Source organism: Rhinichthys klamathensis, unplaced genomic scaffold, assembly GCF_029890125.1.
Source record: "Rhinichthys klamathensis goyatoka isolate OS25496 unplaced genomic scaffold, OSU_Roscu_1.1 h1tg000119l_1, whole genome shotgun sequence".
NCBI classification, from domain to species: Eukaryota; Metazoa; Chordata; class Actinopteri; order Cypriniformes; family Leuciscidae; genus Rhinichthys; species Rhinichthys klamathensis.
In genome coordinates this window covers 1,027,747-1,055,407 of record NW_026606656.1, presented here as the reverse complement: position 1 = coordinate 1,055,407, position 27,661 = coordinate 1,027,747, and the positions used below count along the sequence as shown (strand labels likewise).

The 27,661-nt window shown below is 41.7% G+C and overlaps 1 protein-coding gene across 21 annotated transcripts in view; it reads right to left on the bottom strand.

Annotated features, from left to right (window-relative positions):
• Positions 1–5,011: 5,011 nt before the first annotated feature.
• Positions 5,012–27,661, bottom strand: part of cacna1aa (calcium channel, voltage-dependent, P/Q type, alpha 1A subunit, a) — a 118,904-nt gene continuing 96,254 nt past the window's right edge. For 5 of the 21 annotated variants that reach the window (XM_056255144.1, XM_056255156.1, XM_056255158.1 and 2 more), the window contains 7 exons: positions 27,276–27,385; positions 26,450–26,585; positions 19,539–19,652; positions 15,304–15,345; positions 10,029–10,227; positions 9,692–9,936; positions 5,012–6,320 (listed from right to left, as the gene is read on the bottom strand). In XM_056255144.1, coding sequence (XP_056111119.1) covers positions 5,706–6,320; positions 9,692–9,936; positions 10,029–10,227; positions 15,304–15,345; positions 19,539–19,652; positions 26,450–26,585; positions 27,276–27,385 — 1,461 coding nt within the window. In that variant the 3' untranslated portion in view covers positions 5,012–5,705. Of the gene's footprint in view, positions 6,321–9,691; positions 9,940–10,028; positions 10,231–15,303; positions 15,346–19,538; positions 19,653–26,449; positions 26,586–27,275; positions 27,386–27,661 lie in introns of all 21 variants that reach the window. The other 16 variants (XM_056255140.1, XM_056255138.1, XM_056255143.1 and 13 more) reach the window with 11 other exon arrangements.

The window sequence follows — 27,661 nt, the reverse complement described above, 5'->3', positions numbered from 1 at the left end:
CTGTGACGAGAAAGATAAGAGAAAATGGCTGCAGTTGATAAGGTAAGTTACAAATCTTAAACGAATGAAGAAACTTTGGCGCCAGTGGGTGCTATCCCTTAATCCCTAGTAACACCCACTGGCACTGAAGCGAAAAAAGCCCTTAAGAAAAGGGTTTATTTAGTCTAGGATCTGGAGTGGACGAGCGGAGCGCTTGGGCCCGGAAGAGGCTAAACGTCACGCGTGACGTCAGACTTAACAACCGAATAGGGAGTGGCCAGGCTTTCCGTAGACGGGCTTTGATCGTGCGTAACGCTGTAAAACGCCTACAAAGTATGATGCAACATGAGCAGATCTAAATTCAAAGGTGCACTGTGTAATTTGTAGCGCCATCTAGTGGTGAGCATGCGAATTGGAACCAACAGAAGTTACGGTGGCCGACAGGAAAAGATGTCATCGTCTGAGACAGCAGAGCAATGAGGTTTCTTATTCTTTACAAAGATAAATTAAGAAATTAGGTTTACTAATTTAGTAAAACGATATGTTGCGAATATTATTGTCACTTGTTCATCATTGTGTCAGTGTCTTATTCGCTGACTTTAGCTAGCTTCTTTGCACAAAGAACAACATGACGACACTTTTAATTACATTTTCATTTTAACTTTATTATTATAGATTTAGTTTAAATGTGCAGGTGTATTTTTGGCCAAAGCCCCAGTTAATTTTATGACCTGTGGCCAACATGCTCCGTCTATGTGCGGCCTCATAATTTATATGTGGGATATACAGTCGCCGATCACATTAAAAATCTGAATTCTAAAATTATTATTTAGCCTTGGAAATACACTAACCCCCAGTTTCACAGATTAAAATGCATGTTTGAGCTGTTTTAACGGAAAGCAACTTGCACTGACATATCTTAAAATATATCAGTTGCATTGTTTTTTTTATAAGGCACACATAAAAGCTACTCTGGGTTAATCTAAACTCTATCTGTGAAACCAGGCCTAAAATTGTATTTTTAGCTACATTTAGAAGAAAAAAATATTTAACTCAGCTATTTAACATGTGACATTGACCATTTAAAAGGGATAGTTCTCCCTCATGCCGTTCCAATCAAAAATATTTTTAAACTGTTAGAAATCAAACAGTTTTGGTTACCATTGACATATAGTGAAAAAAAACCTGACTGAAACATTTCTCAAATTATCTTCTTTTATATTCCACAGAAGAAAGTCATACAGGTTTGAAATGACATGAGGGTGAGTTTCCTCCTCCCCTCCCCTCCCCTCCCTTTAACTCTTTGTATTTGATTTTCATCATACCACTGAAGCTCGCAAGATGCTTTTAAAAACATGCTGGATAACATGAACATCATGCTTGTAGCTCAAACGGCGCTGTCATTAAAGCACAAGTGGGACAAAATAAAGACCATCATTTGTAATACAAATTGGGAAACGGAGAGAAAAATGAGAAAAGAAAGAAAAAAGTGTGTTAGATACTTTTTAAACATTTGTCAGCAGCGTGAGTGGGGTACTGATAGCAGCACCAAGAATGGAAAGTGTTAAATCCTGCTCGGAGCACTTTCTCCATGACCATACTCAATTTAAGCAAGGCACTTAACCCCTGAAGCCCTGGAGGTGTCTTATGACTACTCCTGTGGTCTGATCCCTCTGTGTCAGATAAGGCTAAACCAGAGAACAAGAATTTTCTATACCACTGTAAATTCTATAAATAAGAGGATGCCTTCAGCTCTGTGTAACCTCACTCATGTACTCACAATCATGACCTGGTTTCCCAAATGCACATTCCTTTGGAATTGTGTAAGTGTCAGAAGCTCAAAACAGTAGTGAAAGCAGAGGAAGATGAACATGGGGGACTTCAGAACTAAAAAGAGTTTTGCGCACAACAGCAAGGATTTTCTTCTTGACTCTTTTATTTCGTTCTTTTTTTTTTTGTGACAGTAGTCATATTGACGTGCCCTGAACATAGTGTTGAAGTGTCTCTCCTTCTAGTTGGCAGGGGAAAAAAACAAACAGCTAGAAACAGAAAGAAATAAACAACTTGAAGTTGCATCAAAGTGATTTTCCTCCCCAGAATATGCAATTTTTTTGTTTGTTTTAAAAAATAGAGCATAATATTACTTTAAAAAAGATTGATCTGTACTCGTGTGTTTTTTTTTCTACAAAACATTTCATTTTTTTAATTCCTGCAGATGACTTTTTATCAAACGCTGTGGCATGCACATTGCACATGCAGTTCTCGAGGTAAATGCTTTTCTACATTTTTTTTTTCTGACAAAAACTTGCGTTTTTAGTTTCTTCTTTTTACAGTGTGACTCCCACATCGGCATTGTATTTTTAAGTGTCACTTGTTTTGCCAAACATGAGGTTGTTAGTAACGATGAATTATGACAGACAATGAGAAATGTCGATGTCCTATCCAGACAATCGCTTGTCTTTTACCTCACAGCCACACACACACAGCAAGACGCTGAGAGAACATCATGCATGCAAATTAGGATGACCGAAAATCATTCACGTGTTGATTTTTGTCAAACACACCCTCTATACAAACACACATTGCTCACAAACATACAGACACGTCATTTCCTTATACGCTTGTTGCAACTCAAAACGGGTTTGTATTGCATATAGATGCTCTCCATCTCAAAAAAAAAAAACTCAAGTCACAAAAGCTAAATGCCTGTTGTGGATAAAATAAATCAAGAGAAAGACTGTTTTTCACTGCAAACCAACACACTGCAGCTGTATAAATGTGTAAAGAGACGTGCAGTCTAAATAATGCTGAATAAGGCACTGATGAATCTCAGTAATAAGAATGCAGTTCTCAAAGAAACAATGACCACAGAATCTAGTAATGCTCAACTAGCAAGGGGAGACATGAAACTTGGATTCTGTATCTTGTGTTTACATCCTCAAAGACAATACTCACCAGTTGTGGACACACTTATACATAGAGTCTTAAAGGAGAGCCACAATTTCATCAGTAGTGCTACATACAGGACTCACTCAAGTGGGACTGTGCGTGAAAATATGGTAGTAAATGCTACATACATCGTCTAATTTGCACATGCTGCAAAGTTGGACTCGATCGGCAGCGTGTCTGTGTATGCGGAGTCATTCCACAGAGGATTCTGCCTCGTAAAGAATACTGAAATGGCAATGGTAATGTGGGCCGAAGAGACACAAAGATCAGTGGGACACAAGAGACAAGTTTTGGCAGAAAAGGCCCGGTCATTGTTTCACCCATGCAATTTGATTGGCTGTGTTACATGTTCCTGTGCAGTTTGACTGGCTGTGTTACATTTCCTGAACACAGAACGGTGCACCATCGGTGACAGACACACATTACGACTCTCAATGTACAGGTCATTGACAAACATGGAACAGAAAAAGGTGAGAGTGACAGAGCCAGAACCACTGGCTGCCGAACAATGTGGATCACAGCGCCATCTGCTGATTGAGTAGAGGTAGTGGAGCTCAGTTACCTTCTCACATTAACCTACACATTGAAATGTCTTAGGGATTTTTTTTAGGTCAGTTTAAAGCAATGGTTCTCAAGCTTTTTGATTGGAAGGCCCCCCATTTCTGGTATGTCTTCTATCATTATGACAAAGCTGCTTGTTTTGTATCTTCTTGGGGGGAGTTTTAATTAACTACGATTTATTATGCGATTAGATTATTTTAATATATTAAAACTAAGGCCCCCTGGTTCAAAACCACTGGTTTAAAGGTATAAAATAAATAATTATAAAAAATAAATAAAAATCAGCATTTAAAAGGAAGATTTTCACAGTAAAGATTTTTATAAAATATAAGATTTTTACGCCAACCTAATTAATTCTTGTTAACTAACATCTAAACGCTCTTTTTAATATCAAAACGTCTTCTAAGACGTTTATATCACGTTTATATCAATATGGTTGATAACTAGTCAACTCTTCCTCTACTTTCTTTTTCCTTCTTGATAAACAGTGTTTACAGTTACAGAGACTTGAGATCAGATGCATGCTTCAAACTGTCATTAACGCTCACTGATATGGCTGAGAAAGTGTTTCCATAGAAACAGTCCAAGTCGTCGAGCTACCGAGGACGTCGGCTGAAGGTCAGATGAGTTTCTGTCATAGCCCATAATGGATCACTATCACAGAGCTCCACACACCATCTACACAAAACTCACATGGAAACAAGTATGGCAATACAAAGAGCGGCAGTCAAATACAAAAACAGGTAGAAAATGAAAGTAAAAGCATCATCATTATCTTCATCACCATCATCACTTATCATTACTTATTTATGTGATCATCTTTATACACACATTGTCATTATCAACATGAAATCATATGTAAAGATGGAGAGGTTCTCTCTCTCTCTCTTCTCCCCCCATCTCTCTCTCTCTCTGCATGTACCCTGGAAGACTGGAAGAGCATGTTTACTCATCCTTTGCCTGTTAGTGTATTTAATGTGCTACTATATCTGCATTTTTGTGCAAGTGAGAAAATGATCTATACAGTGATAGAGGAATGTAAATAAAATGTTATCAAATGTCTCAAGCTTAAAAAGTAATTGTGCTATCTGTTTATTTTTGATTCACAATCTTTATTGTATGTGGTATTTGGCACCAAATCTGGTACAACAAAATTGCGAACATCTCTCAGGTCACCCATTTACTAGTAGTTTGAACATTAGCAATGGCTTCATCTCCCCTATCCTTCAGGAGAGAGGGATCTCAGAGAGTAGCGAGAGAGAGACAGAGGGCGTCGACGGGAGAGAGAAAGAACGTCACGGACATGACAAAGGAGCCAAAAAAATGTATCCCCCCTTTTATCCAAAGTTTCTGTGTATTTTTTAACTTGTTTTCTTTTTTCAATCATGCAGGATTTCCAAAGGATTTATTTTTTAGGAGTTCAAACAAAGCTGGGCAGTGCAACAGAAGATTCAAACTCCAGTGTTTCCAATGAGAAGCAGAAGACGAAGCCGAAGAAGAAGAAATAGTGAGGAGCTTTTCGTTTTTCTCTCCTGTTTTGTCTGTTTGTTTGTGATTCTTCTTTCTTGCGTTCGGGGGGCTGAAGTGCAGGGTGGGCTTTCCTATTTTAGTTCAGGTGAGTTCACCTCCATCTCCCACCCACAACTTACCCGCACGGGCAAACGCCTCCCCCTCAACTGGGATAATTATTAACAGTAAACATAGATGATAAAACTCATCGATATTTCCCAGCATCTGGACTGATTTTTGCAATAAATTAATCTCCAGTCAAGTTCTGTGAAATAAAAAGTGATCCACCTTTTTTTAAACGAGTGCTAAAGGAGAGTTTGTAGCGTCTCATTTCCGGAGGGACTGCATGAAATGTCCTGGGGGAAAAAAGTTCAGACATTCCTCCTCCTTATCAAAACATTTTTTGTATTCTTCAGAAAAAGGCTAGGAACAGGATTTCATATTCTTTAGTCATCATATTCACTGTCAGCGGTCCGTCGCTTTCAGAGAAACACTTGGCAGCAGAGGAAATGGAAAATAAACAAGAAATAGAAAGAAACGAATCATGCCTTGATTTCCCCTGTGGACATTCAGCGCACTGCCAAGTGTTTCCCCGGACAGATCTGCCAATCCAGTGAGAGTATTGTTTTACTGTGAGCCTACGCTCTGTGTGGTGGCAGTCCGTTCCAGAAAAGTGCGGAAGGACTAGCCCCTCCCCGTCCCAGAGGCTAGCACCAGTCATCCTCATCAGTCTCACTGTAGGGTTCATGGAGGCCCTTCCTGGGCCCTCTGGGATGAGGAGGCTTATGCGTTCCTGGGTGGGTGGGGGCGTGGTGGTGCGGAGAGGGCGAGGACGAACGGTAGCCGTTCGGCATGCGACGCGGGTGGCCCTGAGGGGGGGTGCTGTGGCGGGAAGTCCTGGGGGAATGTGGGTGAGGGTTGCCCTGCACAGGGCTTTGCTCGTAAGATGGGGGCTCGTTGTGATTGAACTCGTAGTCTTGGTCGTCGTAGAAACCGTCGCCCTCCACACTCTCCGTAAGACCAGGGCCCCAGTGCGCATGACGGGAGGAGCGGGGAGAGCCGTGGTGGGGAGGCGACGGGTGGTGGTGAGGGGGAAGCGGGGGCTCGGGGCCAGGCGGACTGAACCGACGGGAGGTCGGAGTAGGGAGTCGGTTCTGCTGGCCGGGAGGGGGGGTGCCACCGATGGGCTTACGGACCACAGGAGAATAGGTGACGTGGGGCCGGGGCGTGGCAGGGGTTTGGGGAAGCTGACGCCGGCCGCGGCGGGGAGTGCTGGTCCCGGAGGTGGAGGGGACTGGACTGCCGCTTACTGAACTACTGCCCTACATGAAAATGGAACAAGGCAAATAAAACAGAACCACAAAATTAACCACACAACAAGAAGAAAGACAGTAGGAGGTGACATACACACACAAACAAACAAACACCGCAGTAAGAGAGGAAAGAGCGCAGTCATAAAAGAGAGAGAGAGAGAGAGAGAGAGAGAGAGAGAGAGAGAGAGAGAGAGAGAGAGAGAGAGAGAGAGAGAAATGCAAGAATGAGAGACATTGCAAAGCAGTAGAGCAAAGCGACCGATGCAAACAGCCATAAAATAAACGACCAAAATTAAGCAACATATCACAGGGAAAAGAGAGGACACAAGGAAGAAAAAACAAACAAAAAACAAAAAGAATTGAATTCTGTTGCAGCTGTGAAAATAACTTCAGGTTTGTTCTTGACAAACTAGGCTAGTTAATGTCAATTCAAAAGAAACTGAAATTTAGACTGATCACATCATTTTTGGGCGTGACTATCAGATATTGTCACAATATTATTTAGATAACAAACAGCATAAAATAAAATGACTCAACAATAGACCTAAAAAAATGGATCTTTTAAGTTAAACATCCTGTTTTAATACAAGAAACATGGCTTCTCTGCAAAAATCATTACATCATTTTCCCAATCAGTATTTTTGTCTTGTTTTCCAGTAAAAAACAAAAACAAAATCAAAACAGTTTGTTTGAATGTTTTTGAAAGAAGTTCTTATGCTCATTTCTCATTGATCAAAAAAACAAATGTGAAATATTACATTTTAAAATTACAGATTTCTTAAAATAGATATGGGGAAAAATAAATAATATTAATATTAATAAAATAATATTTTTTTTTGTTCTTCCCAAATCTATTTTATTCCTGTGATGGCAAAGGTGAATTTTCAGCATCATTACAACTCCTGTCTTCAGTGTCACATGATCCTTCAGAAATCATTATAATACACTGATTTACTGTTTAAGAAACATCTATAAAATATATTTGCTAAATATTTTTTGTGGTTTAACATTATAAATATCTTTACTGTCACTTCTGATCAATATAATCTATCCTTGCTGAATCCAATAATTAATTTCTTTAAAGATCTATAGTGACCCCTACCTTTTGAACGGCAGTGTACATACATAAACTTGGGAGATATAAACACACACACATACACAAGCTCACACAAATCCACATCTCAGTACCAACTCCCAAGTCACTGTTTGCTTCAGCATCAAATTCCACTGAGCTTTATGACCCTGAATGAAATGCAGTTCAAACTTGGGTAAAACAGAATATATATATATATATATATACAGTGCATCCGGAAAGTATTCACAGCGCTTCACTTTTTCCACATTTTGTTATGTTATAGCCTTATTCCCAAATGGATTAAATTCATTATTTTGTGCAAAATTCTACAAACAATACCCCGTAATGACAACGTGAAAAAAGTTTGTTTGAAATCTTTGCAAGTAAAAAAAAAAAAAAAAAAAAAAAATCACATGTAAATAAGTATTCACAGCCTTTGCCATGACACTCAAAACTCGTTTACTCTGGCACAACAAATGACAGTATCTTGTCCATGCTGGAAAATAATCATGACCACCCGACATGAATTATATAAATAATTTTAATATAACGGCCATTCAAAATCAGGGTCTATACCATTTGGATAGTAAAACGATCACCGAAAATCATATTGGGCGGGAATTAATGTACACAGATATCGGATACCAGTCCTGTCTAAAGTGAGTGTAAACAGTCGGGCCAAAAAATCGGATCTGATCAAAAGATCTTTTCTGTGCATTAAGACTTGCAGTGTAAATGCAGCCTTTGAGGTGTTTCTACAACTTGATTGAAGTCCACCTGTGGTAAATTCAGTTGATCGGACATGATTTGGAAAGGCATACACCTGTCTTAACAGTGCATATTAGAGCACAAACCAAGCCACGAAGTCCAAGGAATTGTCTGTAGACATCCGAGACAGGATTGTATTGAGGCATAGATCGGGGAAAGGGTACAGAACAATTTCTGCAGGATTGAAGGTCCCAATGATCACACTGGCCTCCATCATCCGTAAATGGAAGAAGTTTGGAACCACCAAGACTCTTCCTAGAGCTGGCCGCCCGGCCAAACTGAGCGATCGGGGGAGAAGGGCCTTAGTCAGGGAGGTGACCAAGAACCCGATGGTCACTCTGAGAGAGCTCTAGCATTTCTCTGTGGAGAGAGGAGAACCTTCCAGAAGAACAACCATCTCTGCCGCACTCCACCAATCAGGCCTGTATGGTAGAGTGGCCAGACGGAAGCCCCGGCTCTCCCCGTAAAAGGCACATGACAGCCCACCCGGAGGACTCTCACCCTGAGAAACAAAATTCTCTGGTCTGATAAAAACAAAGATTGAACTTTTTGGCCTGAATGGCGAGCGTCATGTCTAGAGGAAACCAGGCACCGCTCATCACCTGGCCAATACCATCCCTACAGTGAAGCATGGTAGTGGCAGCATCATGCTGTGGGGATGTTTTTCAGCATCATGAACTGACTGGGAGACTAGGATCGAGGGAAAGATGAATGCAGCAATTTACAGAGACATCCTTGATGAAAACCTGCTCCAGAGCGCTCTGGACCTCAGACTGGGGCGACGGATCATCTTCCAACAGGACAACGACCCTAAGCACACAGCCAAGATAACAAAGGAGTGGCTACGGGACAACTCTGTGAATGTCCTTGAGTGGCCCAGCCAGAGCCCAGACTTGAACCCGATTGAACATTTCTGGAGAGATCTGAAAATGGCTGTGCACCATTCAACCTGATGGAGCTTGAGAGGTTCTGCCAATAAGAATGGGAGAAACTGACCAAAAATAGGAGTGCCAAGATTGTAGCATCATACTCAAAAAGATTTAAGGCTGTAATTGGTGGCAAAGGTGTCTCAGCAAAGTATTGAGCAAAGGCAATGAACATTTATGTACATTTTTCGTTTTTCATTTTTGAAAAACTTGCAAAGATTTCAAACAAACTTCTTTCACATTGTCATTACGGGGTATTGTTTGTAGAATTTTGAGGAAAATAATGAATTTAATCCATTTTGGAATAAGGCTGTAACATAACAAAATGTGGAAAAAGTGAAGCACTGTGAATACTTTCCGGATGCGCTGTATGTATGTATGTATGTATGTATTTATGTATGTATATATATATATATATATATATATAGTTTTGTTCTTTCTTTGTAAATGTAAAAAAAAAAAGGATGCTTAGATCATTTTACCAGAAAACAGTGAAGGCAAAATTACTGATTAAGAGATTTATTTTTTTATTTTTTCTTCAGTGCTGCAGAAATGCTCAACTGTGATAAGATGCATTAAGAGCACATGTTCATTATGAATGAATCGCCCACCTGTCTGTGAGTCAGGCACTCTCTGCCCTCACTCGGTGAGCGGGACCAGCGGCGTTCTCCCTCTCTAGACTGTCTGTGGCTGTAGTCCCCTCGTTCTCTCTCATGTCCGTAGTGCTCCTTATCTACAGAACTGTGGTGGTGATGGTGATGATGGTGGTGCTTGCGGTCTTTGGCCCGGCCCCGGTCCCTCTCCTTGGATGGCAGGTCTCCTGACTGTGTGGTGGTGCTGAGATCAGTACCAAGACCTGCTAGGCCACAGCCAGAGAGAGAAAAAAGCTACTAGTATTAGCTCTCCTATTATCTTATACACAGAAATATATATGCTTTCGTTTCTGACCTGTGTCAGCATCAGTGTAGCGGCTCAGGGACCGCTCTGACGTGCGGTGACTGCGGTCTCGATGGCGATGCCCATGTCTGTGACCCTCTTCTGGGATGACCCTCTCCATGGCGTAGTCCTCACCCCGCATTGAGCGGCCTGGACGCCCGTGTCCCAGAGATGAAGCGGAGCGCTTCATAGGACTGTTATCGGTGATTGTCTGCTGAAAGAGTCGGCACAGGACAGAGAAAGAGGTAGGGAGAGAAAAGAAAAGGGAGCGAAGGAAGAGAAAGTTTTCTGTTTATTGGAAATAGATGGGTCTGGAAGATTTGAGAGGGGAGCTTCATTTCTGTAGTATTTAGTAACGGCAGGCAGATGGTCGTGCGAATGTACGGCCTTGTTTACACCTGGTATTAACATCCGTCTCGGGTGATCCCGACACAAGCGGTCAGCTGAGACATAGGAGTCTCCTGTGGCCACTTTTGATAATATAATATATTGATAACAAGGGAAACCGTATCCAATTTTGTGAAAATATACATCACTTGAAGAATCATTCAAAAGATTGGGGTCAGTAAGAAAAAAAAAAGAGAAAAAAAAAAAAAAAAAAATATATATATATATATATATATATATATTATAATAATAATAATAAATATATATATATATATATATATATATATATATATATATATATATATACACACTTTTATTTAGCAAGGATACAATAAATCAAAAGATTTTTACTTAAAATAAATGCTGTTCTTTTGAACTTTCTATACATCAAAGAATCCTGAAAAAAACATCTCTCAGTTTCCACAAAGTATTTAGGAGCACAATTGTTTTCAACATTGATAATACAAATTTTTTTTTTCCTTGAGCAACAATTCAGGATATTAGAATGATTTCTGAAGGATCATGTGACACTGAAGACTGGGGTAATGGATATATCTCCAAAAACAACAAGTCATTATTTTACATACTTTTACTTCTCAAGTAAATTGATCTTGTTTTAAGGATATTTTAAGATATTTTTACTGGAAGACAAGAGAAGCACCCTGCTTTCGTCTGTAGATAGTGCAGATCATTTGTGATCGGATCTACCCAAACATATCTTAATACCAGGTGTAAATGGGCAATATGATGACTTCAAACTTGTGTTTAATTCTGCAGGTCTGGGAGTTGGTGTGATATTATTGTGTATGACCTGACGAACACACTCAGCCGATACCAGCGAACAAATAAACAAAATCACCATTCATCATGCAGAGACCGAGAAGAAGAGAAAGATAGAAAAAATATGAAAAAAAGAGAGAGAAACCGAAAGATAGCTGCAAAAGGTCGTGCCTTGCATGCATCCAGGACTGAATCTATGAAGTCAAAATACTTATTGGTTATAAAAACATTCTACTACAACATTTGAGAGAAGCACATTTCTTCCAGCAGACCCCTCTATCCATCACTCACAGTCATGCACATAGCAAAGAGCGAAGAGAGGGGGCTGTCCAGGCTTTAGAGAGAATGTGTGGGGCAACACCAAATATATGGTCCATGAAGAGGGACGTGCAGAGGGGGGTGGTTTGCTGTGGCTCAAGCCCTGGACCCTTTGCTCTAGTCTGATTAGAGCCTTTCCATCTCAAAAAAGCATGAATTTGACTGTTTTGGTGCAGCTTCACTATCAAACACCATCAACACTGACACCTAGAGTCGTGGATGGAACATTACATACCATCAAGAGTTTTCAGTTACTGATTCATTTGTAGAAATCTGATACAAATCGAAATTTGATAGAAATCATACACCCATTTTGATGTGTAACCTGGAGCAAATACAGACTAGGAGAGTGCAGCAAGTCAATTTTCATATCTCTATTTTTGAAAACAGTGCAGAGTAATGTTACCTTACAGTTTTGCATTTTATAGAAAGCAACAATATGTATTATTTTTGTCTCACCCACTTCCATCACAGTAGCATTATATTTGTAGGTTATATTTGATGTTTTCATTTATATTATTTATTTGCTGAGGACAAGTGGTTGTTCCTTCATCGTGTGTTGCATTCAACAACTATATTCCAGTATAGATGTATGTGTTACTCAATAACACATCCCAACTTTTCTGAAAATAATAAAATAACAAATAAAATAAAAAACGCCTTAGAAAGTCCCTCTTTTCTCCCAGTGACGCATTGAAAATCAAAACGCACGTCTCTGCACAGCAACACAGTCACACGCTCACAGTCATAGCACAGATAATTGCAGACTCACGCACAAAGACTGCGGATACATATGCATGTAACATGCACATGAGCACAGCACATAATGAGTGTTGCAAAGCACAATGATAGCAGATATAAATTAGGAGGAGGCAGACAAGGAGTTTTGTGTGATTTTATCTGCACACAAATCTAAAAATATGTCTGTGCTGTACAAATAATAATGGTATATATATGCTATATATATACACATATACACATTCATTATTCAACCCCCATTGAAAATCAGGTTTATTGGCAAAAATAAATCTCAAAATTATTCAACCCCCTCAATAGAATCCCTCACAATAGCACAAATCTGCAAAACAGGTTTTGTCTCAAGCACTTGACACAACTAATCAAGAGTTTCATTAGTTGCACCAGGTGTGCTTGAGCTATAGAACATGAAATATCTGAACTGGCATGTTAGAAATATGGCAAAATAATGCTCCAAAAAGTTAACAGAAGATATCATCACCCTTCACAAACAAGGAACAGGATACAAAAAGATAGCGAAGTTACTAAATGTTCCTAAAGACACCGTTGGAAGCATAGTTTGCAGAAAGTTAAAGGAACAGTGGTTACACTACCTGGACAGGGCAGAAAAAGGAAGCTATCAACAGCTGCAACCATATTTCTGAGAAGACAGGTTCAGAAAAACCCTCGAGTGACTGCAAACGACCTGCAGCCAGACTTGGTGGCAACAGGTACTCAGGTTTCAGCTTGCACAGTAAGGCGAGTACTAAACGCATGTGGTTTCCATGCCAGAACTCCAAGACGTACACCACTACTGACACAAAAGCACAAGTGCTAAAAATCATTTAAATAAGCCACAGAAGCCACACCCTCTTCCTCCATACACCTGTCTGCCCCCCGCCCGTCTCACCCCGCCCGTCTCACCCCTATGGGGAGTAGCTGCTCTGCTCCCCATCTCTGGAACTCATTACCACCCCAACTCAGAAACATGGATACATTCTCCCATTTCAAATTGCAACTCAAAACACATCTGTTTAAAACTGCCTATTTCACTTGATCTCAATTGCTCTGCCTCTTTCTGTTGTTTTTAACGTTGTTCTATTCCTTATTTTTTGCTGCTTATAAATGCATTTTGTATCCCTGTACGGTGTCCTTGAGTGCCGAGAAAGGCACCAAATAAAATGTATTATTATAGAAGGGATTCTGTTCTGTGGAGCGATGAAACAAAACTGGACCTTTTCAGCCCCCTGGATCAGTGATACGTCTGGAGGAAGAAGAATGAAGCATATGCCGAAAAGAACACTTTTTCTACAGTTAAGCATGGTGGCGCTCGGTGATGCTCTGGGGCTGCTTTGCATTCTCTGGCACTGGAAACCTGCAGCGTGTGGAAGGGAAGATGGATTTATTGAAGTATCAGGAAATCCTAGGAGAAAACGTCATGCCGTCAGTGAGGAAGCTGAAGCTTAGGCGTCATTGGACCTTCCAACAGGACAATGATCCCAAGCACACTTCAAATTTCACCAAGGCTTGGTCGCAGAAGAAGTCCTGGAAGATTCTACAGTGGCCATCAGTCGCCTGACTTGAACCCCATAAGGGGTTTTCACGCTTGAAATAGTTAACCCTGAATCATTCTAAACCCTGGGTAAACGGAATCCTGGGTTATCTTTATTCACGTTTATCACTGCTCATACTATACCCGGGGTTAACAGTTAATCCTGGGTATTCATGAGCTGCAGTTTCACACTGCACATTCCTAAACCCTGGGTTAAAGTCCTTATTTTCATATTTGCGCTGTCAATGTTACTGACTGGACAAAGACAGCACGTGACCTGCTTACATAAAGGCTCTAGCATTGCGCATGATGTTACACATTGCTTACTGTAATATCAAGGTTTTTTTGAGCTTTAAAGGTTCTTCACTCCAATTGTCGCTTTTTCCATTGCCGTTTGATATTTTTCCTATCCGGCGCAGAAACGACTGTTTATATACATCGCACGTTTTTTTAGTGACTGCCCAAAGCACATGAATATAAGGCACGCGATTGGTTGTTGGTTGCTAAGCATCTAGTTGTAACATTCTAACACCTAATCGTTTCGCACTGTACACGTTCGACACTGCAATGCGGAGATAACACCGCAAAAGAGGTGCTTGCACTGCTCCAGAGCAGGGTTTCATAACCCCGGGTAAAAAGCGGTGCTAACCCCGCATTTAAATTGCAAGTGTGAAACGCTCCTTTACCCGGGGTTAAATGCGGTGTTTAGAACGACGGTAACCCAGGGGTAAGCGCAGTGCCCTATAGAAAATATCTGGTGGGATTTGAAGGCGGCGGTTACTGAATATTACTGAACTGGAGGCCATTGCTCATGATGAGGAATGGGCTAAGATACCTCAGAAACGCTTGCCAGAAGCTGGTGTCTGGTTATACATCTCGTTTGCAGAAGGTCATAACAGCAAAAGGGTGTTCTACAGGTGTACTAAAGATGCTTGCCATGAAGTGGTTGAATAATTTTGAGATTGCAGAAGTTATCAAAAGTTGTATTTTCAGTTGAATTTGTGGAAACCACTTGAAACTTTTGTTGTGTTGAGCTATTTCAATTACTTTTATTTGATTTGTTCATTGCAAACAGCTGAAAGTCTGTACATTTTGCCTATAAACCTGATTTGCAATGTGGGTTGAATAATTTTGATTACAACTGTGTATATATATAATTTTCTTTTAAATACATATGTTAAATATTACATACGTATGATTATTCCTTAATTTCCTTACTTTTTTCAGTTAATTTTGACTATTATTTCATCAAACAATTTGAATTAAGTTTGCTACAATGGCTGAAATAATGGGTCTTTTAATAAATAAATAAAAAGTACACAAATGTCAAACAACAACAACAACGTTACAGTATTGGAAGTTTTTTCTAGTATTTTCTCATGAAATATTCAGGCACAGATGTGATTTCCAGAGAATTGGCCAGAGAGACAGAAAGACAGATGTTAGAGTCAGACAGGGTCAAACAGAGTGATGATGGAGAAAAAAGTAATAATGAACTAGAGAGGTTGCACATACAGTGAGATTATCTCCCCGGTGCCTTCCTTTCCTCCTTGGCTGCTATACAGCCATTTCCATACAAGCACAAGACACGCCAAAAATATGTTCATACAAATACACACATATGAAGCACACAGGGCCACATTTACACAAGACAAAGCACATTAACAGTGGGTGACCCCAGGCATGAAAGAGAAGGAGAGAGAAACAGAGATCGCACTCAAAAGAAGAAAAAGGTGGAGATGGGGTTCATGCAGTAAATTAGGATGGAGAGGCCAAAAACAGAGCGAAAGAGGGGAGGGAATAAGGAGAGAGAGAGAGATATATAAATAAAGAGAAAAAAGAAAGACACAGAGAACCTGGTTAGACACAGAAGCAGTGGAGACGGAAAAAGACACTTACCACAGCAGCACACAAACTGAGGGCCAGAGGCAGTGTTAAAGACACGTCACAGTACACCACACAGAATGATACGGTGAGGAACGTTACAGTGATCATCACAAGACACAGTGGCCATAGAGAGGTATTCTACTACAACACTGCACACATATACAGTACGCATAGCATGAGACCACATTGTACTTGGTTTCTGAAATGTATGTAAATTACTCATAATGTACAGTTCAAAAGTTTGGGGTCGATAAGATTTTTTTTTATTGTTTTTTTTTATGAAGTCTCTTATGCTCCAAGCCTGCATTTATTTGAAATGAAATTACAGCAAAACAGTAATATTGTGAAATATTATTACAATTTAAAAGAACGGTTTTCTTTTTGAATATATTGTAAAATGTCATTAATTCCTGTGAATCTGAATTTTCAACATCATTACTCCAGTCTTCAGTGTCACATGATCCTTCAGAAATCAGTCTATGATGATTGACAGTTGTGCTGCTAAATATTTTTTGTGGTTTAACATTATAAATATCTTTACTGTCACTTTTGATCAATATAATCCATCCTTGCTGAATCCAATAATTAATTTCTTTAAAAATCTATAGTGACCCCTACCTTTTGAACGGCAGTGTACATACATAAACTTGGGAGATATAAACACACACACATACACATGCTCACACAAATCCACATCTCAGTACCAACTCCCAAGTCACTGTTTGCTTCAGCATCAAATTCCACTGAGCTTTATGACCCTGAATGAAATGCAGTTCAAACTTGGGTAAAACAAAATATATATATATATATATATATATATATATATATATATACACTCACCGGCCACTTTATTAGGTACCCCATGCTAGTAACGGGTTGGACCCCCTTTTGCCTTCAGAACTGCCTCAATTCTTCGTGGCATAGATTCAACAAGGTGCTGGAAGCATTCCTCAGGGAGTTTGGTCCATATTGACATGATGGCATCACACAGTTGCCGCAGATTTGTCGGCTGCACATCCATGATGCGAATCTCCCGTTCCACCACATCCCAAAGATGCTCTATTGGGTTGAGATCTGGTGACTGTGGAGGCCATTTTAGTACAGTGAACTCATTGTCATGTTCAAGAAACCAATTTGAAATGATTAGAGCTTTGTGACATGGTGGAAGTAGCCATCAGAGGATGGGTACATGGTGGCCATAAAGGGATGGACATGGTCAGAAACAATGCTCAGGTAGGCCGTGGCATTTAAACGATGCCCAATTGGCACTAAGGGGCCTAAAGTGTGCCAGGAAAACATCCCCCACACCATTACACCACCACCACCAGCCTGCACAGTGGTAACAAGGCATGATGGTTCCATGTTCTCATTCTGTTTACGCCAAATTCTGACTCTAACATCTGAATGTCTCAACAGAAATCGAGACTCATCAGACCAGGCAACATTTTTCCAGTCTTCAACTGTTCAATTTTGGTGAGCTCTTGCAAATTGTAGCCTCTTTTTCCTATTTGTAGTGGAGATGAGTGGTACCCGGTGGAGTCTTCTGCTGTTGTAGCCCATCCGCCTCAAGGTTGTGCGTGTTGTGGCTTCACAAATGCTTTGCTGCATACCTCGGTTGTAACGAGTGGTTATTTCAGTCACTGTTGCCCTTCTATCAGCTCGAACCAGTCTGGCTATTCTCCTCTGACCTCTGGCATCAACAAGGCATTTCCTAGAGATGGTTGTGCGTGAAAATCCCAGTAGATTAGCAGTTTCTGAAATACTCAGACCAGCCCTTCTGGCACCAACAATCATGCCACGTTCAAAGTCACTCAAATCAACTTTCTTCCCCATACTGATGCTCGGTTTGAACTACAGGAGATTGTCTTGACCATGTCTACATGCCTAAATGCACTGAGTTGCCGCCATGTGATTGGCTGCTTAGAAATTAAGTGTTAACGAGCAGTTGGACAGGTGTACCTAATAAAGTGGCTGGTGAGTGTATATAAACACTTTAGCACTTATATAAAGTAATATTGCAGTAACTTCTTTACTGAGGGAGGAAGTCAGAGTTAGCTAAACCCAAAAAGGAAAATAAGAATTTAAAGAGTAAAGAAAACGAGAAAGAGAGAAAAGACATATTCACAGAAAACTCAATGAGATAGCATAAGAAGTTGATTAATTCAGGAAAAAAACTACTTTTCTAATCTCTCAGCTTATCAGTTCCCACAGCAACATGGGATAGCAAAGTGTGCACTTGCTACAAAATCCCAGAGAATGCCGTATGTCATCTGGGTATTGTGTTTTATGAACACAGAGCATTCAGATGTCCTATTTGTGTGACACTGCTTTTTGTATAAAACTGCTTTTTTTTGTGGCAAGGACATATATGTATATTTGGGTCTGTATGAACGAGGGGGCGGCTACTCAAATGCCAATGGTGAGAAATATGATAAGTAAAAAAGTAAAGAAAAGAAAAACACATACAAACAAATTCTACCTGTTCTAGACCTGCATCAAATATGCATCATAAGAAATGAGGGTGCATGTTGTAATATGCTAGATATCATATATCTAGACAATTATAATAAGAGAGTGTTTGAATGCAAAAAAAAAAAAGATGTATCCTTGATTACATCACATCAACCGCATATTCTGATAATTACAAATACTTAAAATGCATATTTATGACAGGTATGCGGATGAAGATCATGGATCTGTTCTGAGCCCAACATGATTTCCTATTAATTCACAGCATTAAAAGGCAATTTTTTTCTTTAGAATTTTATCTGTTATGAAGATTGATACACAACATGACACAAAGTATTTGGACAGCTAAACATATGTCTCTAATGGAAATGTAATATATGCTGCTATCAGGGATGTATGGTCCATAAAAGCTGCGAATGCTTTGCATACCCAAGCCATTTGTGGACTTGCTACTTAACATTAACATTATAAATTACTATAAATTTCCTTTTTTGAGGTGTACCATAAAGCTTACATGATGAAATGTTGGCAATACGTATGTAACTCTCTGTCATTTATTTATTTGACGAACAACGGAAATTCAAACTTCAAACCTGCCAGTTACGAAGAGTTTCGGGTAAGCGGATCTAGAACATCTTTGGCGCCTACGCTCTGTTGTTATGTATCGTCATCATTGACCCGCATTCTCATTGGTTTACCGCTCGACATTAGTGCCACCAAGCGGAATTACAAAAGCATATTTTGCAAACGGCCTTTTCGCAAGTCGCACCTGACTCAACTCAAACACAACTCAACAGCTTTTACAGGTGCATATGAAGGCATTAACAGGTAAATGTAGGTTACTTTCAATAACAGGTCAAACATATATGGAATATTTTAGCTGTGTTGCAATGTGTCATGAGAGAAAGCAACTGAGCAGCTAACACTGTCTAGAGTGAACGCGAGCGTCTCGCTTATTATAAGCCCATCCAAAGTTTCTGCACCAGGTGCATTTTTGACAAAACGCGCTACCCAGCATACCCGGTTTAAAAAATGTCACTGCTCACCACTGGCTGCTATACCAACTTCCAGTCTTCCACTCAAGAGACTGCATGGCTGTATACTTAATTTGATGCATCTTTTAGACATTTAGGAATTAGTGACTTAACATAATTCACTTGTTTGTCTAATTCACCCTCATACTTGCTATCAATCCATTGCAGATGCTATAATGGGTTCTCTTTGCTTTATCTGGTCAATGGACACATTTGTTTAATGCAAAGGCAGCAATGGAAAGTGGGTTGTTTGGAGGGCCAGGAAAGGAAAGACAGATGTGAAAATGGGGTAGAAGAAAAGGAAGGGAGGGGGGGGGGGGGGGGGGGGGACACAAAGAAATGACAGGATGAGGCGCTCACTTGGTTGTCTGCTGGGAGTCGAGGCATGGAAGCAGCCCTGCCATGGCCTTCCATCGGCAGATAGTGCTCAGTGTCCGAGTAACCGTCCCGCCCCATCTCTCTCATCTCTACTGTCTGCAGAAACAGAGGGAGACCATGCATGACTGCCCAGTGACAGCAGGCAAGAGCGGAATGCCAGGAGCCTGAGAGACAGGCCTAAGCACAATGGATGGAAGGACATCTCCACCTTCATCTCTCCCTTCACCCTGTGGGGAGATGCAAGAGTAGCAGGACAGTCCTGCCCCAGCCTCTGTTCTACACGCCACTGCTGTTGGGTTTCCATAAAGTGATCTGATGCTGTTATCCGGTTAAGTATATGCAGGGATTCAATGACAAGATTATCCGGAGAAGATCAGGAGATGTTGGTATTACAAACAACGCTCTATCTCTCTCACAAACAATTTTAAAACAGGATATAGGGGGTCAACTTCAAATATATGGACACACATCCCTTTTGTTGACTCACATATACATATGCACTTTTGTTAAAGGGTTAGTCATAATTTTGCTCAAATTGTTGCTCCAAACTATATAAATTTAATTCTTCTGTGGAACACAAAAGAATGATTTTGGAGAATTTGCAGTGGCTCCTTTCAATGCAATTACAATAAATGGGGACTGAAGTTTTCAAGTTTCAAAAGGGGAAAAAAAAGCCATAAAACTATCATAGGAATGATCCATATGATGTGTGCACTATAATTCAAAATTATCTGAAAAATATCTTTTAAAATATATTGTTATTTACCGATTTTTCTCTTTCTTCACTGAGGGAACAGAACTTATTTACATTCATTTACAAGAACTGACTCAAACGATTAAAATACAAATCAGACATTGCTGCTTCTCTCATGAACATTGAAATTTAAGTCTCTATTTACTGAAAAAAATCTGTCACTAAACTACCATATGGCTTCAGAAGATTACAGTGCACTAGTTTTATGGACCATGTGTGAATCCTCTTTTTTGTCATTTTGAGGATTGGGGATTGAATGTCCTCATTCAGTCATCACGCTCAAGATATTCTTCAAAAACTCACACTTTATGTTCCATAGAAAACAGAGTCATATGGGTTTCGATCAATATGAGGGTGATTAAATTAGGGTATTTTTAATTGTTCGGTTTTCATGTTTAGGTGAACTATATATTTAACGTTTTGCTATATATATATATATATATATATATATATATATATATTCTCACTGAACTATATTCTCTCACTGTTTCTCACTTTCATCTGTTCAGAAGATCTTGTGTTTTTCCAAGCAATTTGGGGACTTTTTTCTGTAGCTTCTGTTACTTCCTTCTTATGAATCACGTATGTTGCCTTCCCCATTGATAAGATTAGGATAAAAACACCTGCTGTTCCAGTCACGAATTTAATAAATAGTTTAGCTGGGCAGGAGTGTCTCAACTCCTGACAGTACAATGGCACTCAGAACTGCGGAAGGGCTTAAACATCCTTCCCAGACAGCCGAATATTAATGCATATATTCCATGACATGAGCTTCACTGTACAAAGCAGACATGTGAGAGTAATAAAAGAAAATAAACGATAACAGATGGACACACAGACTGAGGGGAAATATAAAAGAGAATAAGAAAGTGTGTAAGATAGTCTGCTGAATTCAGTTTTTACTCAGCAACAGATAAGGTGCTTTGTTGCTGTAATGAAGACTTGATAGCTAGGACTGTAACTGTAGCTAGTTGGGAATAAGTGACCACTGTGGTGCATCGGTAAGAATGCAATCGAATGCTCTAATGCTCTTCAATGGATTTATTGGCAGCCAGCAGATGACTGTCTTCTGTCTTCGTGAGTGTACAGTATATGTGTTTATGTCTCTGAACACACACATGCACAGATAGCGACACAGACGACAACTATGTACTTCAGAAATATCTACGATATGCTTCCGGGCCACTCTCACTACTAACTCAAAAACTAAACTTATCAGTCGGCGCAAACAGGTGTCCTCTCTGTGACCCCAAAACAAAAGGCCCTGATTGGCTGATCCCTGTTACCCCGAACATAAATAGCAAGTCCTTCTTTACAGCTGCCCCCAAATTTGCACATTCAAATTTGCTGTCCCATAGAAGGACTGGTGGTCTCAGGTGCTGTCTCATGTATGGCAGGAAGTGGGACAAGACGGGCAACTGGCCAGGTGTAGTTCCTGTCGTTCACCCGGATCTCCGCTGTCCTTATCCTCCCATCTGCACCTGGGATAACCTTTGTGATGTGGCCAATAGGCTAAAGCGCCCTCGGGAGCTGTGGGTCAACGATCATGGCGACAGCACCAGATTGTAGTGAGGCCACTTCTTTCTGCCACTTCATGAAGTACCAGGGTGAGTTCACGCTGCAACAGCACTGATAGCTGAGCTCCAGTCACTGCTGCACATAGCTCTAATCGCAGTATTGACTGCTGGCGCTTGGGGGCCACTCTCGACCGTGCAGTCAATACTGCGATTAGAGCTATGTGCAGCGGTGACTGGAGCTCAGCTATCAGTGCTGTTGCAGCGTGAACTCACCCTGGTACTTCATGAAGTGGTGCTCTGGACAGACTCCACCACAGTTCTCACGTGGCTTCAGTCAGACTCTTGCAGGTTTAAGGTGTTTGTGGGCACCAGAGTCGCTGAGATCCAGGAGCTGACTGAGGCCCAAGCATGGAGGTACGTGGATTCTGCAAATAATCCCTCAGATGACATTACGCGTGGGAAGACCCTAATGGAGCTGGCAGGGGAGAGCCGGTGGAACCATGGCCCAGCATTTTTGCGGCTGAGCAGTTGGATGCCACAGAGCTTCACAAGGCCACATTTTGCGGCTTCTCCACAGAGTCAATGGAGGATCCACAGGAGCTCTATATTCTGTGATGTGTCTGAGAAAGCTTACGGTTCAGTTGCGTGCCTTCGTACAGAGGATTCGGACACATCACAGAATATAGAGCTCCTGTGGATCCTCCATTGACTCTGTGAGCCATAACTCGCTGCTCTGGGATCTTGCCCCTTTAGGAAGGTGATTGATAACTTCGGGGATGTTACTAGTTCACTGACACAGCTCAAACCCCCCTGAGGCAAACAACGTCTTCAATTTGTCAACCAGCTGTCTGGCTGCTGTAGGGGAGGAGAGGCTCTGTAAGTGGTTATCCACATAAAAATAACGCTCGACGGCCACCCGGACGTTCTCCTCTAGCTGGCTGTGGTCTGTCACATGCCTCTGTAGTGCAAACGTTGCACAGCAAGGGCTGCATATTTTCCCGAAGGGGAGGACCTGCCACTCATATGTGCCGGGTGGTGCCTCTTTGTTTAGGTCCCTCCACACGAAACGAAGCAGGGATCTGTCTTCTGGCAGCAACCTGATCTGGTGGAACATGCCTTTGATATCGCTGCTTATAGCAACAGAATGCTCCCTGAATCTCAGCTGGACACCTAGCAGGCTGGAGGTTAATGTGAGGCCTGGTAGTAGAAGCTCATTTAGGTTGTAGCCCTTGTATGCGAAGGAGCAGTTGAATACGAGTCTGTTTTTTCCATTATGACTCACCATGTGGTGAGGTATAAACCAGGACTCTGTTGACGTACCCAGCTCTTCCTCTGCTACCTTCTTCACGTACCCCGCCTGTTCCAATTTCAGGTTCTCTGCTGCATAGGCTGATGCTCGTGTTGGGTCTTTCATCAGACGTCTTTCGGTGCTCCGCAGACACGCCAGTACAGCATCTTTGGTGGCGTGGAGACAGGGCATGTTCTTTACACGAAGCAAGGGGGTGGCGTAGCGATGGACTCCGTCGACTTCCACCTGTCCTGGTTTCCAGCATGCGAACTGCCTCTTGATCTAGCTTTGAGCGGATCACCATCTTCTCACTCCTGTAAGGCAATACGTCCATTTGCCATAGCTTCTCCACATGATAAAGGAGCTCTGCAGAGGGTGAGTTTGATTTTGGTTGGGCCCTGAATAGTCCAGCCCAACTTGGTCTTTACAGCAGCTGGTCCTCTAGGCGGACCCATACGAACCGGCTCCACTGTGGTGATCAGGTGCGTGTAGTCTGACCCAATGAGGACCATGGGATGAACACATTCCAGTGTTTGCAAGGGGAGTCCTCTCAGGTGGATATATTTACGCTGGAGTGTCTTCACCGGTTGTGAGTGCTCTGCCAGCCCCAGCTGATCGGCAGTAAAGGCTCTCCGGATCTTGTAAGTCTTTTGGGGGTGCCTGGCAGGGGAAATGGAGAAGGAGACAGACATACCATGTTGAACTCTAAGATCCTGGCGCACAGTCCTTAAAGCAAGGTTCTCTGGCTCCCCTTTAAGTTTAAGCTCCTTAAAAGCAACTGGAAGTAACATAGTCCGCTCTGACCTGTCATCCAGTATCGCGTAGGTCTCCATGGCCTGTTCTCCATTATGAGCACAATCTTTGTCACCTTCAGGAGCACCTGACTGCAGCCGGACAGCCTATCCAGGTAGAGAACTTTATTGGCAGTACTCACTAAGCAGGATGTGTTCTCTGTGGCTGGTGTCACCATGGCTGGTCTAATGTTAAGGTCGTAGAGAGCTTCCAGATGTCTGCCATCACAATTCTTGCACCTGGCCTTTAGTTTGCACTGTACGGCCTGGTGACAGCGACCAAAACGCCAGCACCGCCTGTTTCTCTTGACCCAATCTCTCCGCTGCTCAGTTGTTAGCTGGCTGAATTTAGTGCACTGGTTCAGTTAATGCAGGGGATCGGTACAGTATGGGCAGGGCAGGGCGACTTTGCCTTGTGGATTGGCACTGGTGGATGGGAATACTGGGACAGTCGGGCCACTTGAAGACTGTTCAGCTCCATGGAGGACTGTGGTTGGCTGGCCATACTTTGAGTCCTTCCGTCTCTCCCTTTTACCGTCTGGATTCTCTCTGGGTCGAGACTCATATCCATACTCCTGAATCTGCAGCTCAAACTCCAGCCAGCTGGCGAAGTCTAACAGCGTAGGGACACGAATGCAGAGGGGATGTATGTGTCTCATAAACCCAGACCGCATGTCTTGTGGGAGCTTGGACAAGCCTAGTGACACGAGACCCACACTGAAGCTCAATATGGCCTTTCTCTCCAAGCTGGTCGAGCATGCAACCAGGGCTCTCACTCTGAGGGCAAATCCTTTAAAGAAGGCAGCGATGTCCTGGCTACGGATGTTAGGCGCCTCCATCAGGTCTGCAATGCACCTTAATGCTAGCTGGTGAGGTTTCCCATAGTGCTCTGTTAAGGAGGCCGTGGTGTCGGTGTACGGTTGGGTAGAGTTGGTGTATGAGTCTGCAATGAGGAGTGCTTCTTCAAATTTGAGATGGTCAACTAAAATCTGATATTTAAACCTCTCCGTAACATCCTTGGGGAGGAGATTTTCCAGGGAGGTCTTTAGCCTAGCAACCTGTGGTGTGGGTCTTGATGGGCTAGTGGCCGCAGCGAGCACTGCTGGCTGAGCGTGCGGGCTGTACTCTGCGGGGGAGAGGGCAGTGTGGTGTGATGGATCTGGGCCTCTGCTTGAATTAAGCTGTGTTTGCATCTCCATTACGTTGAGATGAAGCCTCTGGTTATCCTCCCTGATCTTTTGCAGCTCATCTAATATTTCAGGTGAAGCCCCTGGGTTTACTCTGTGAGACAGTGGGTCTGGGGTGCTCTGATAATGGGGTCCCGAGAACACTGACTCTCTGGGATACTTAGAGCGAGCACCAGTCTGGTTCCACTGATCAAAGAGCTGGGAGGTGCTCGTTAACATCTGGTCGATCCTCTCACAACTGTAATAGGGCTCCTGCATCTGATAGGAGGGGCTGTGGGGAGAGGGCTGCAGCCTGGTGGGGTGGGGGACGGGGGGGGAGTGATGTCTCCCTGCCTCTCCACAACAGGCAGGGAGACATCATAGTCAGCAAGCCAGGTTGGCGGACGTGTCTGACGTCTCGGGCGAGTATCAGGAAGTGGCGTTGCCTCACCTCTACCATATGGGAACATCCTCACGCACAGCAGTCACACTATCCGGCTCGAAGGACCAATTTGTAATGTAGAATTGATAGCTAGGACTGTAACTGTAGCTAGTTGCGAATAAGTGACCATTGTGGTGCATCGGTAAGAATGCAATCGAATGCTCTAATGCTCTTCACTGGATTTATTAGCAGCCAGCAGATGATTGTCTTCTGTCTTCGTGAGTGTACAGTATATGTGTTTATGTCTCTGAACGCACACATGCACAGATAGCGACGACAACTATGCACTTCAGAAATATCTACGATATGCTTCCGGGCCACTCTCACTACTAACTCAAAAACTAAACTTATCAGTCAGCGCAAACAGGTGTCCTCTCTGTGATGCCAAAACAAAAGGCGCTGATTGGCTGATCCCTGTTACCCCGAACATAAATAGCAAGTCCTTTTTTACAGTTGCTCTCTGCCAATGAGATGCACATGAATGAGGGATAGACAGACCAGCCATTCATGGTTATGAAAAAAAAAACACTCAAATAAATACCCTCCACAAAAGACTAAATATCTGATATGCTATCTTATAAAGACAGAGAATATATTATCGATCCACTGAGATGTCCAATGGAGTGACACTACATGAACGTCCTGAGCTCTAACAAATAATTATCATGCTGTGAGTGAGTTAGCATGCTGCTGTAGAATCCATAACTACTGTATGAGATAAAACAAAAGTTTTCTAAATTTGAGAGCCACTATTTCATTAGTGTGTGGGGATAATTTTACTTGTATTTATTGTACCACCATATTAATCTGGTAATGCTTGAGGTTAAGAATGCAGTGATGCACTAACCTAAACAATTTTTTTTATCATAATTTCAAGCATTTATATGAATACCCTAATAGTAAATTGTAAATGAGATGGGGCAGGCTCTGTGTACCTGAGATTGTCTGTGGTTATCTGCTGTGTCTTCTGGGTGTTGGCCTTCAGGACTCCAGCTGCCTGCTTTCTGAGACATCTCTTGAGCTCTCGCCGTCACCCATGATTGGCTCTCCGGTATCCTTTCATCAACAGGCCTGACAACACACCCAAATTTAGTCAGTTTACAAGCTCTCTACACTTCTGGAAGGCCTCAAGGCTCTGGTTTGATACTTATTGTGGTTTAGATGATTTTTTTCTCATTAGATGTTCATTAGAGTCAAGGAGAGGGAAGATGATCTTCATTAACATTTGTTGTTTTTGTTTTATTGGTCATGGATTATAAAAAAGAAGAGAATGAAAAGTGGCCAGCATAAGTTTTTTTTTAACAGTTTGTTTTAATCATAGTTTTTATCTTTTGGTGAAAAGAACGTTTGAATTCAATATGTCATCATGACATATTTATTAATTTAAATACATTTTACTCAAACTAGAATGAATATTTGTCATTACTGACTGGGATTAGGTTCATTGAAACTCTTTCACTTATATTCTTTCTGGATTTTTCCCCTTCAAAAATGGTTGATAACTTTGCTATAATCCCCCCCCCCCCCCCTCCCTCCCTCCCTCCCTCCCTCCTTTAATAATTAAAGTAATTTAATTATTGTCATGATGTACACATTTATGTAATTCTTTTTTGTCTCTGCTTCGTCATCATTGACAAAATAATAAAAGAAAAACCCTTTGTTAATATTTATGTCAGTAATTTGTTAACACTGAAATTGACACTATAAACTGTAATACTAGGGGAGAGAGACTGGGAAGGAAATGGAGAGGGTGCTACTCACAGATGATTTGCTGGGTGCGGTTGAGTTTCAGGAAGGCCAGTGAGTCCCTGCCCCACATCCTGGCTTGGAGACGGCGGCTCCACACGCTGAAACATTAATGGCGTTCGATTCTGTGTAAGATACAACATGGCCTACAGCTGGTATCAGGCAAGCTGATGGGAAAATGGGGTTGGGGAAAAACATGGGATGCAAAGCATCCCATGTGCGAATGGGGAGGGGATCCAGCAGCGGTCAAGTCAGGAGGCATTCCAGGAGCATAATGGGTAAATGGATTTATCCTGTGAGTTGTACTGCCTGAAAGATGTCGATGGTACCATGCTGAGAAAATAATTTACTTTCATTGTCCCAGTAAATGAAAAGTGTCTGCAACCAACTGGCTGCTAAAC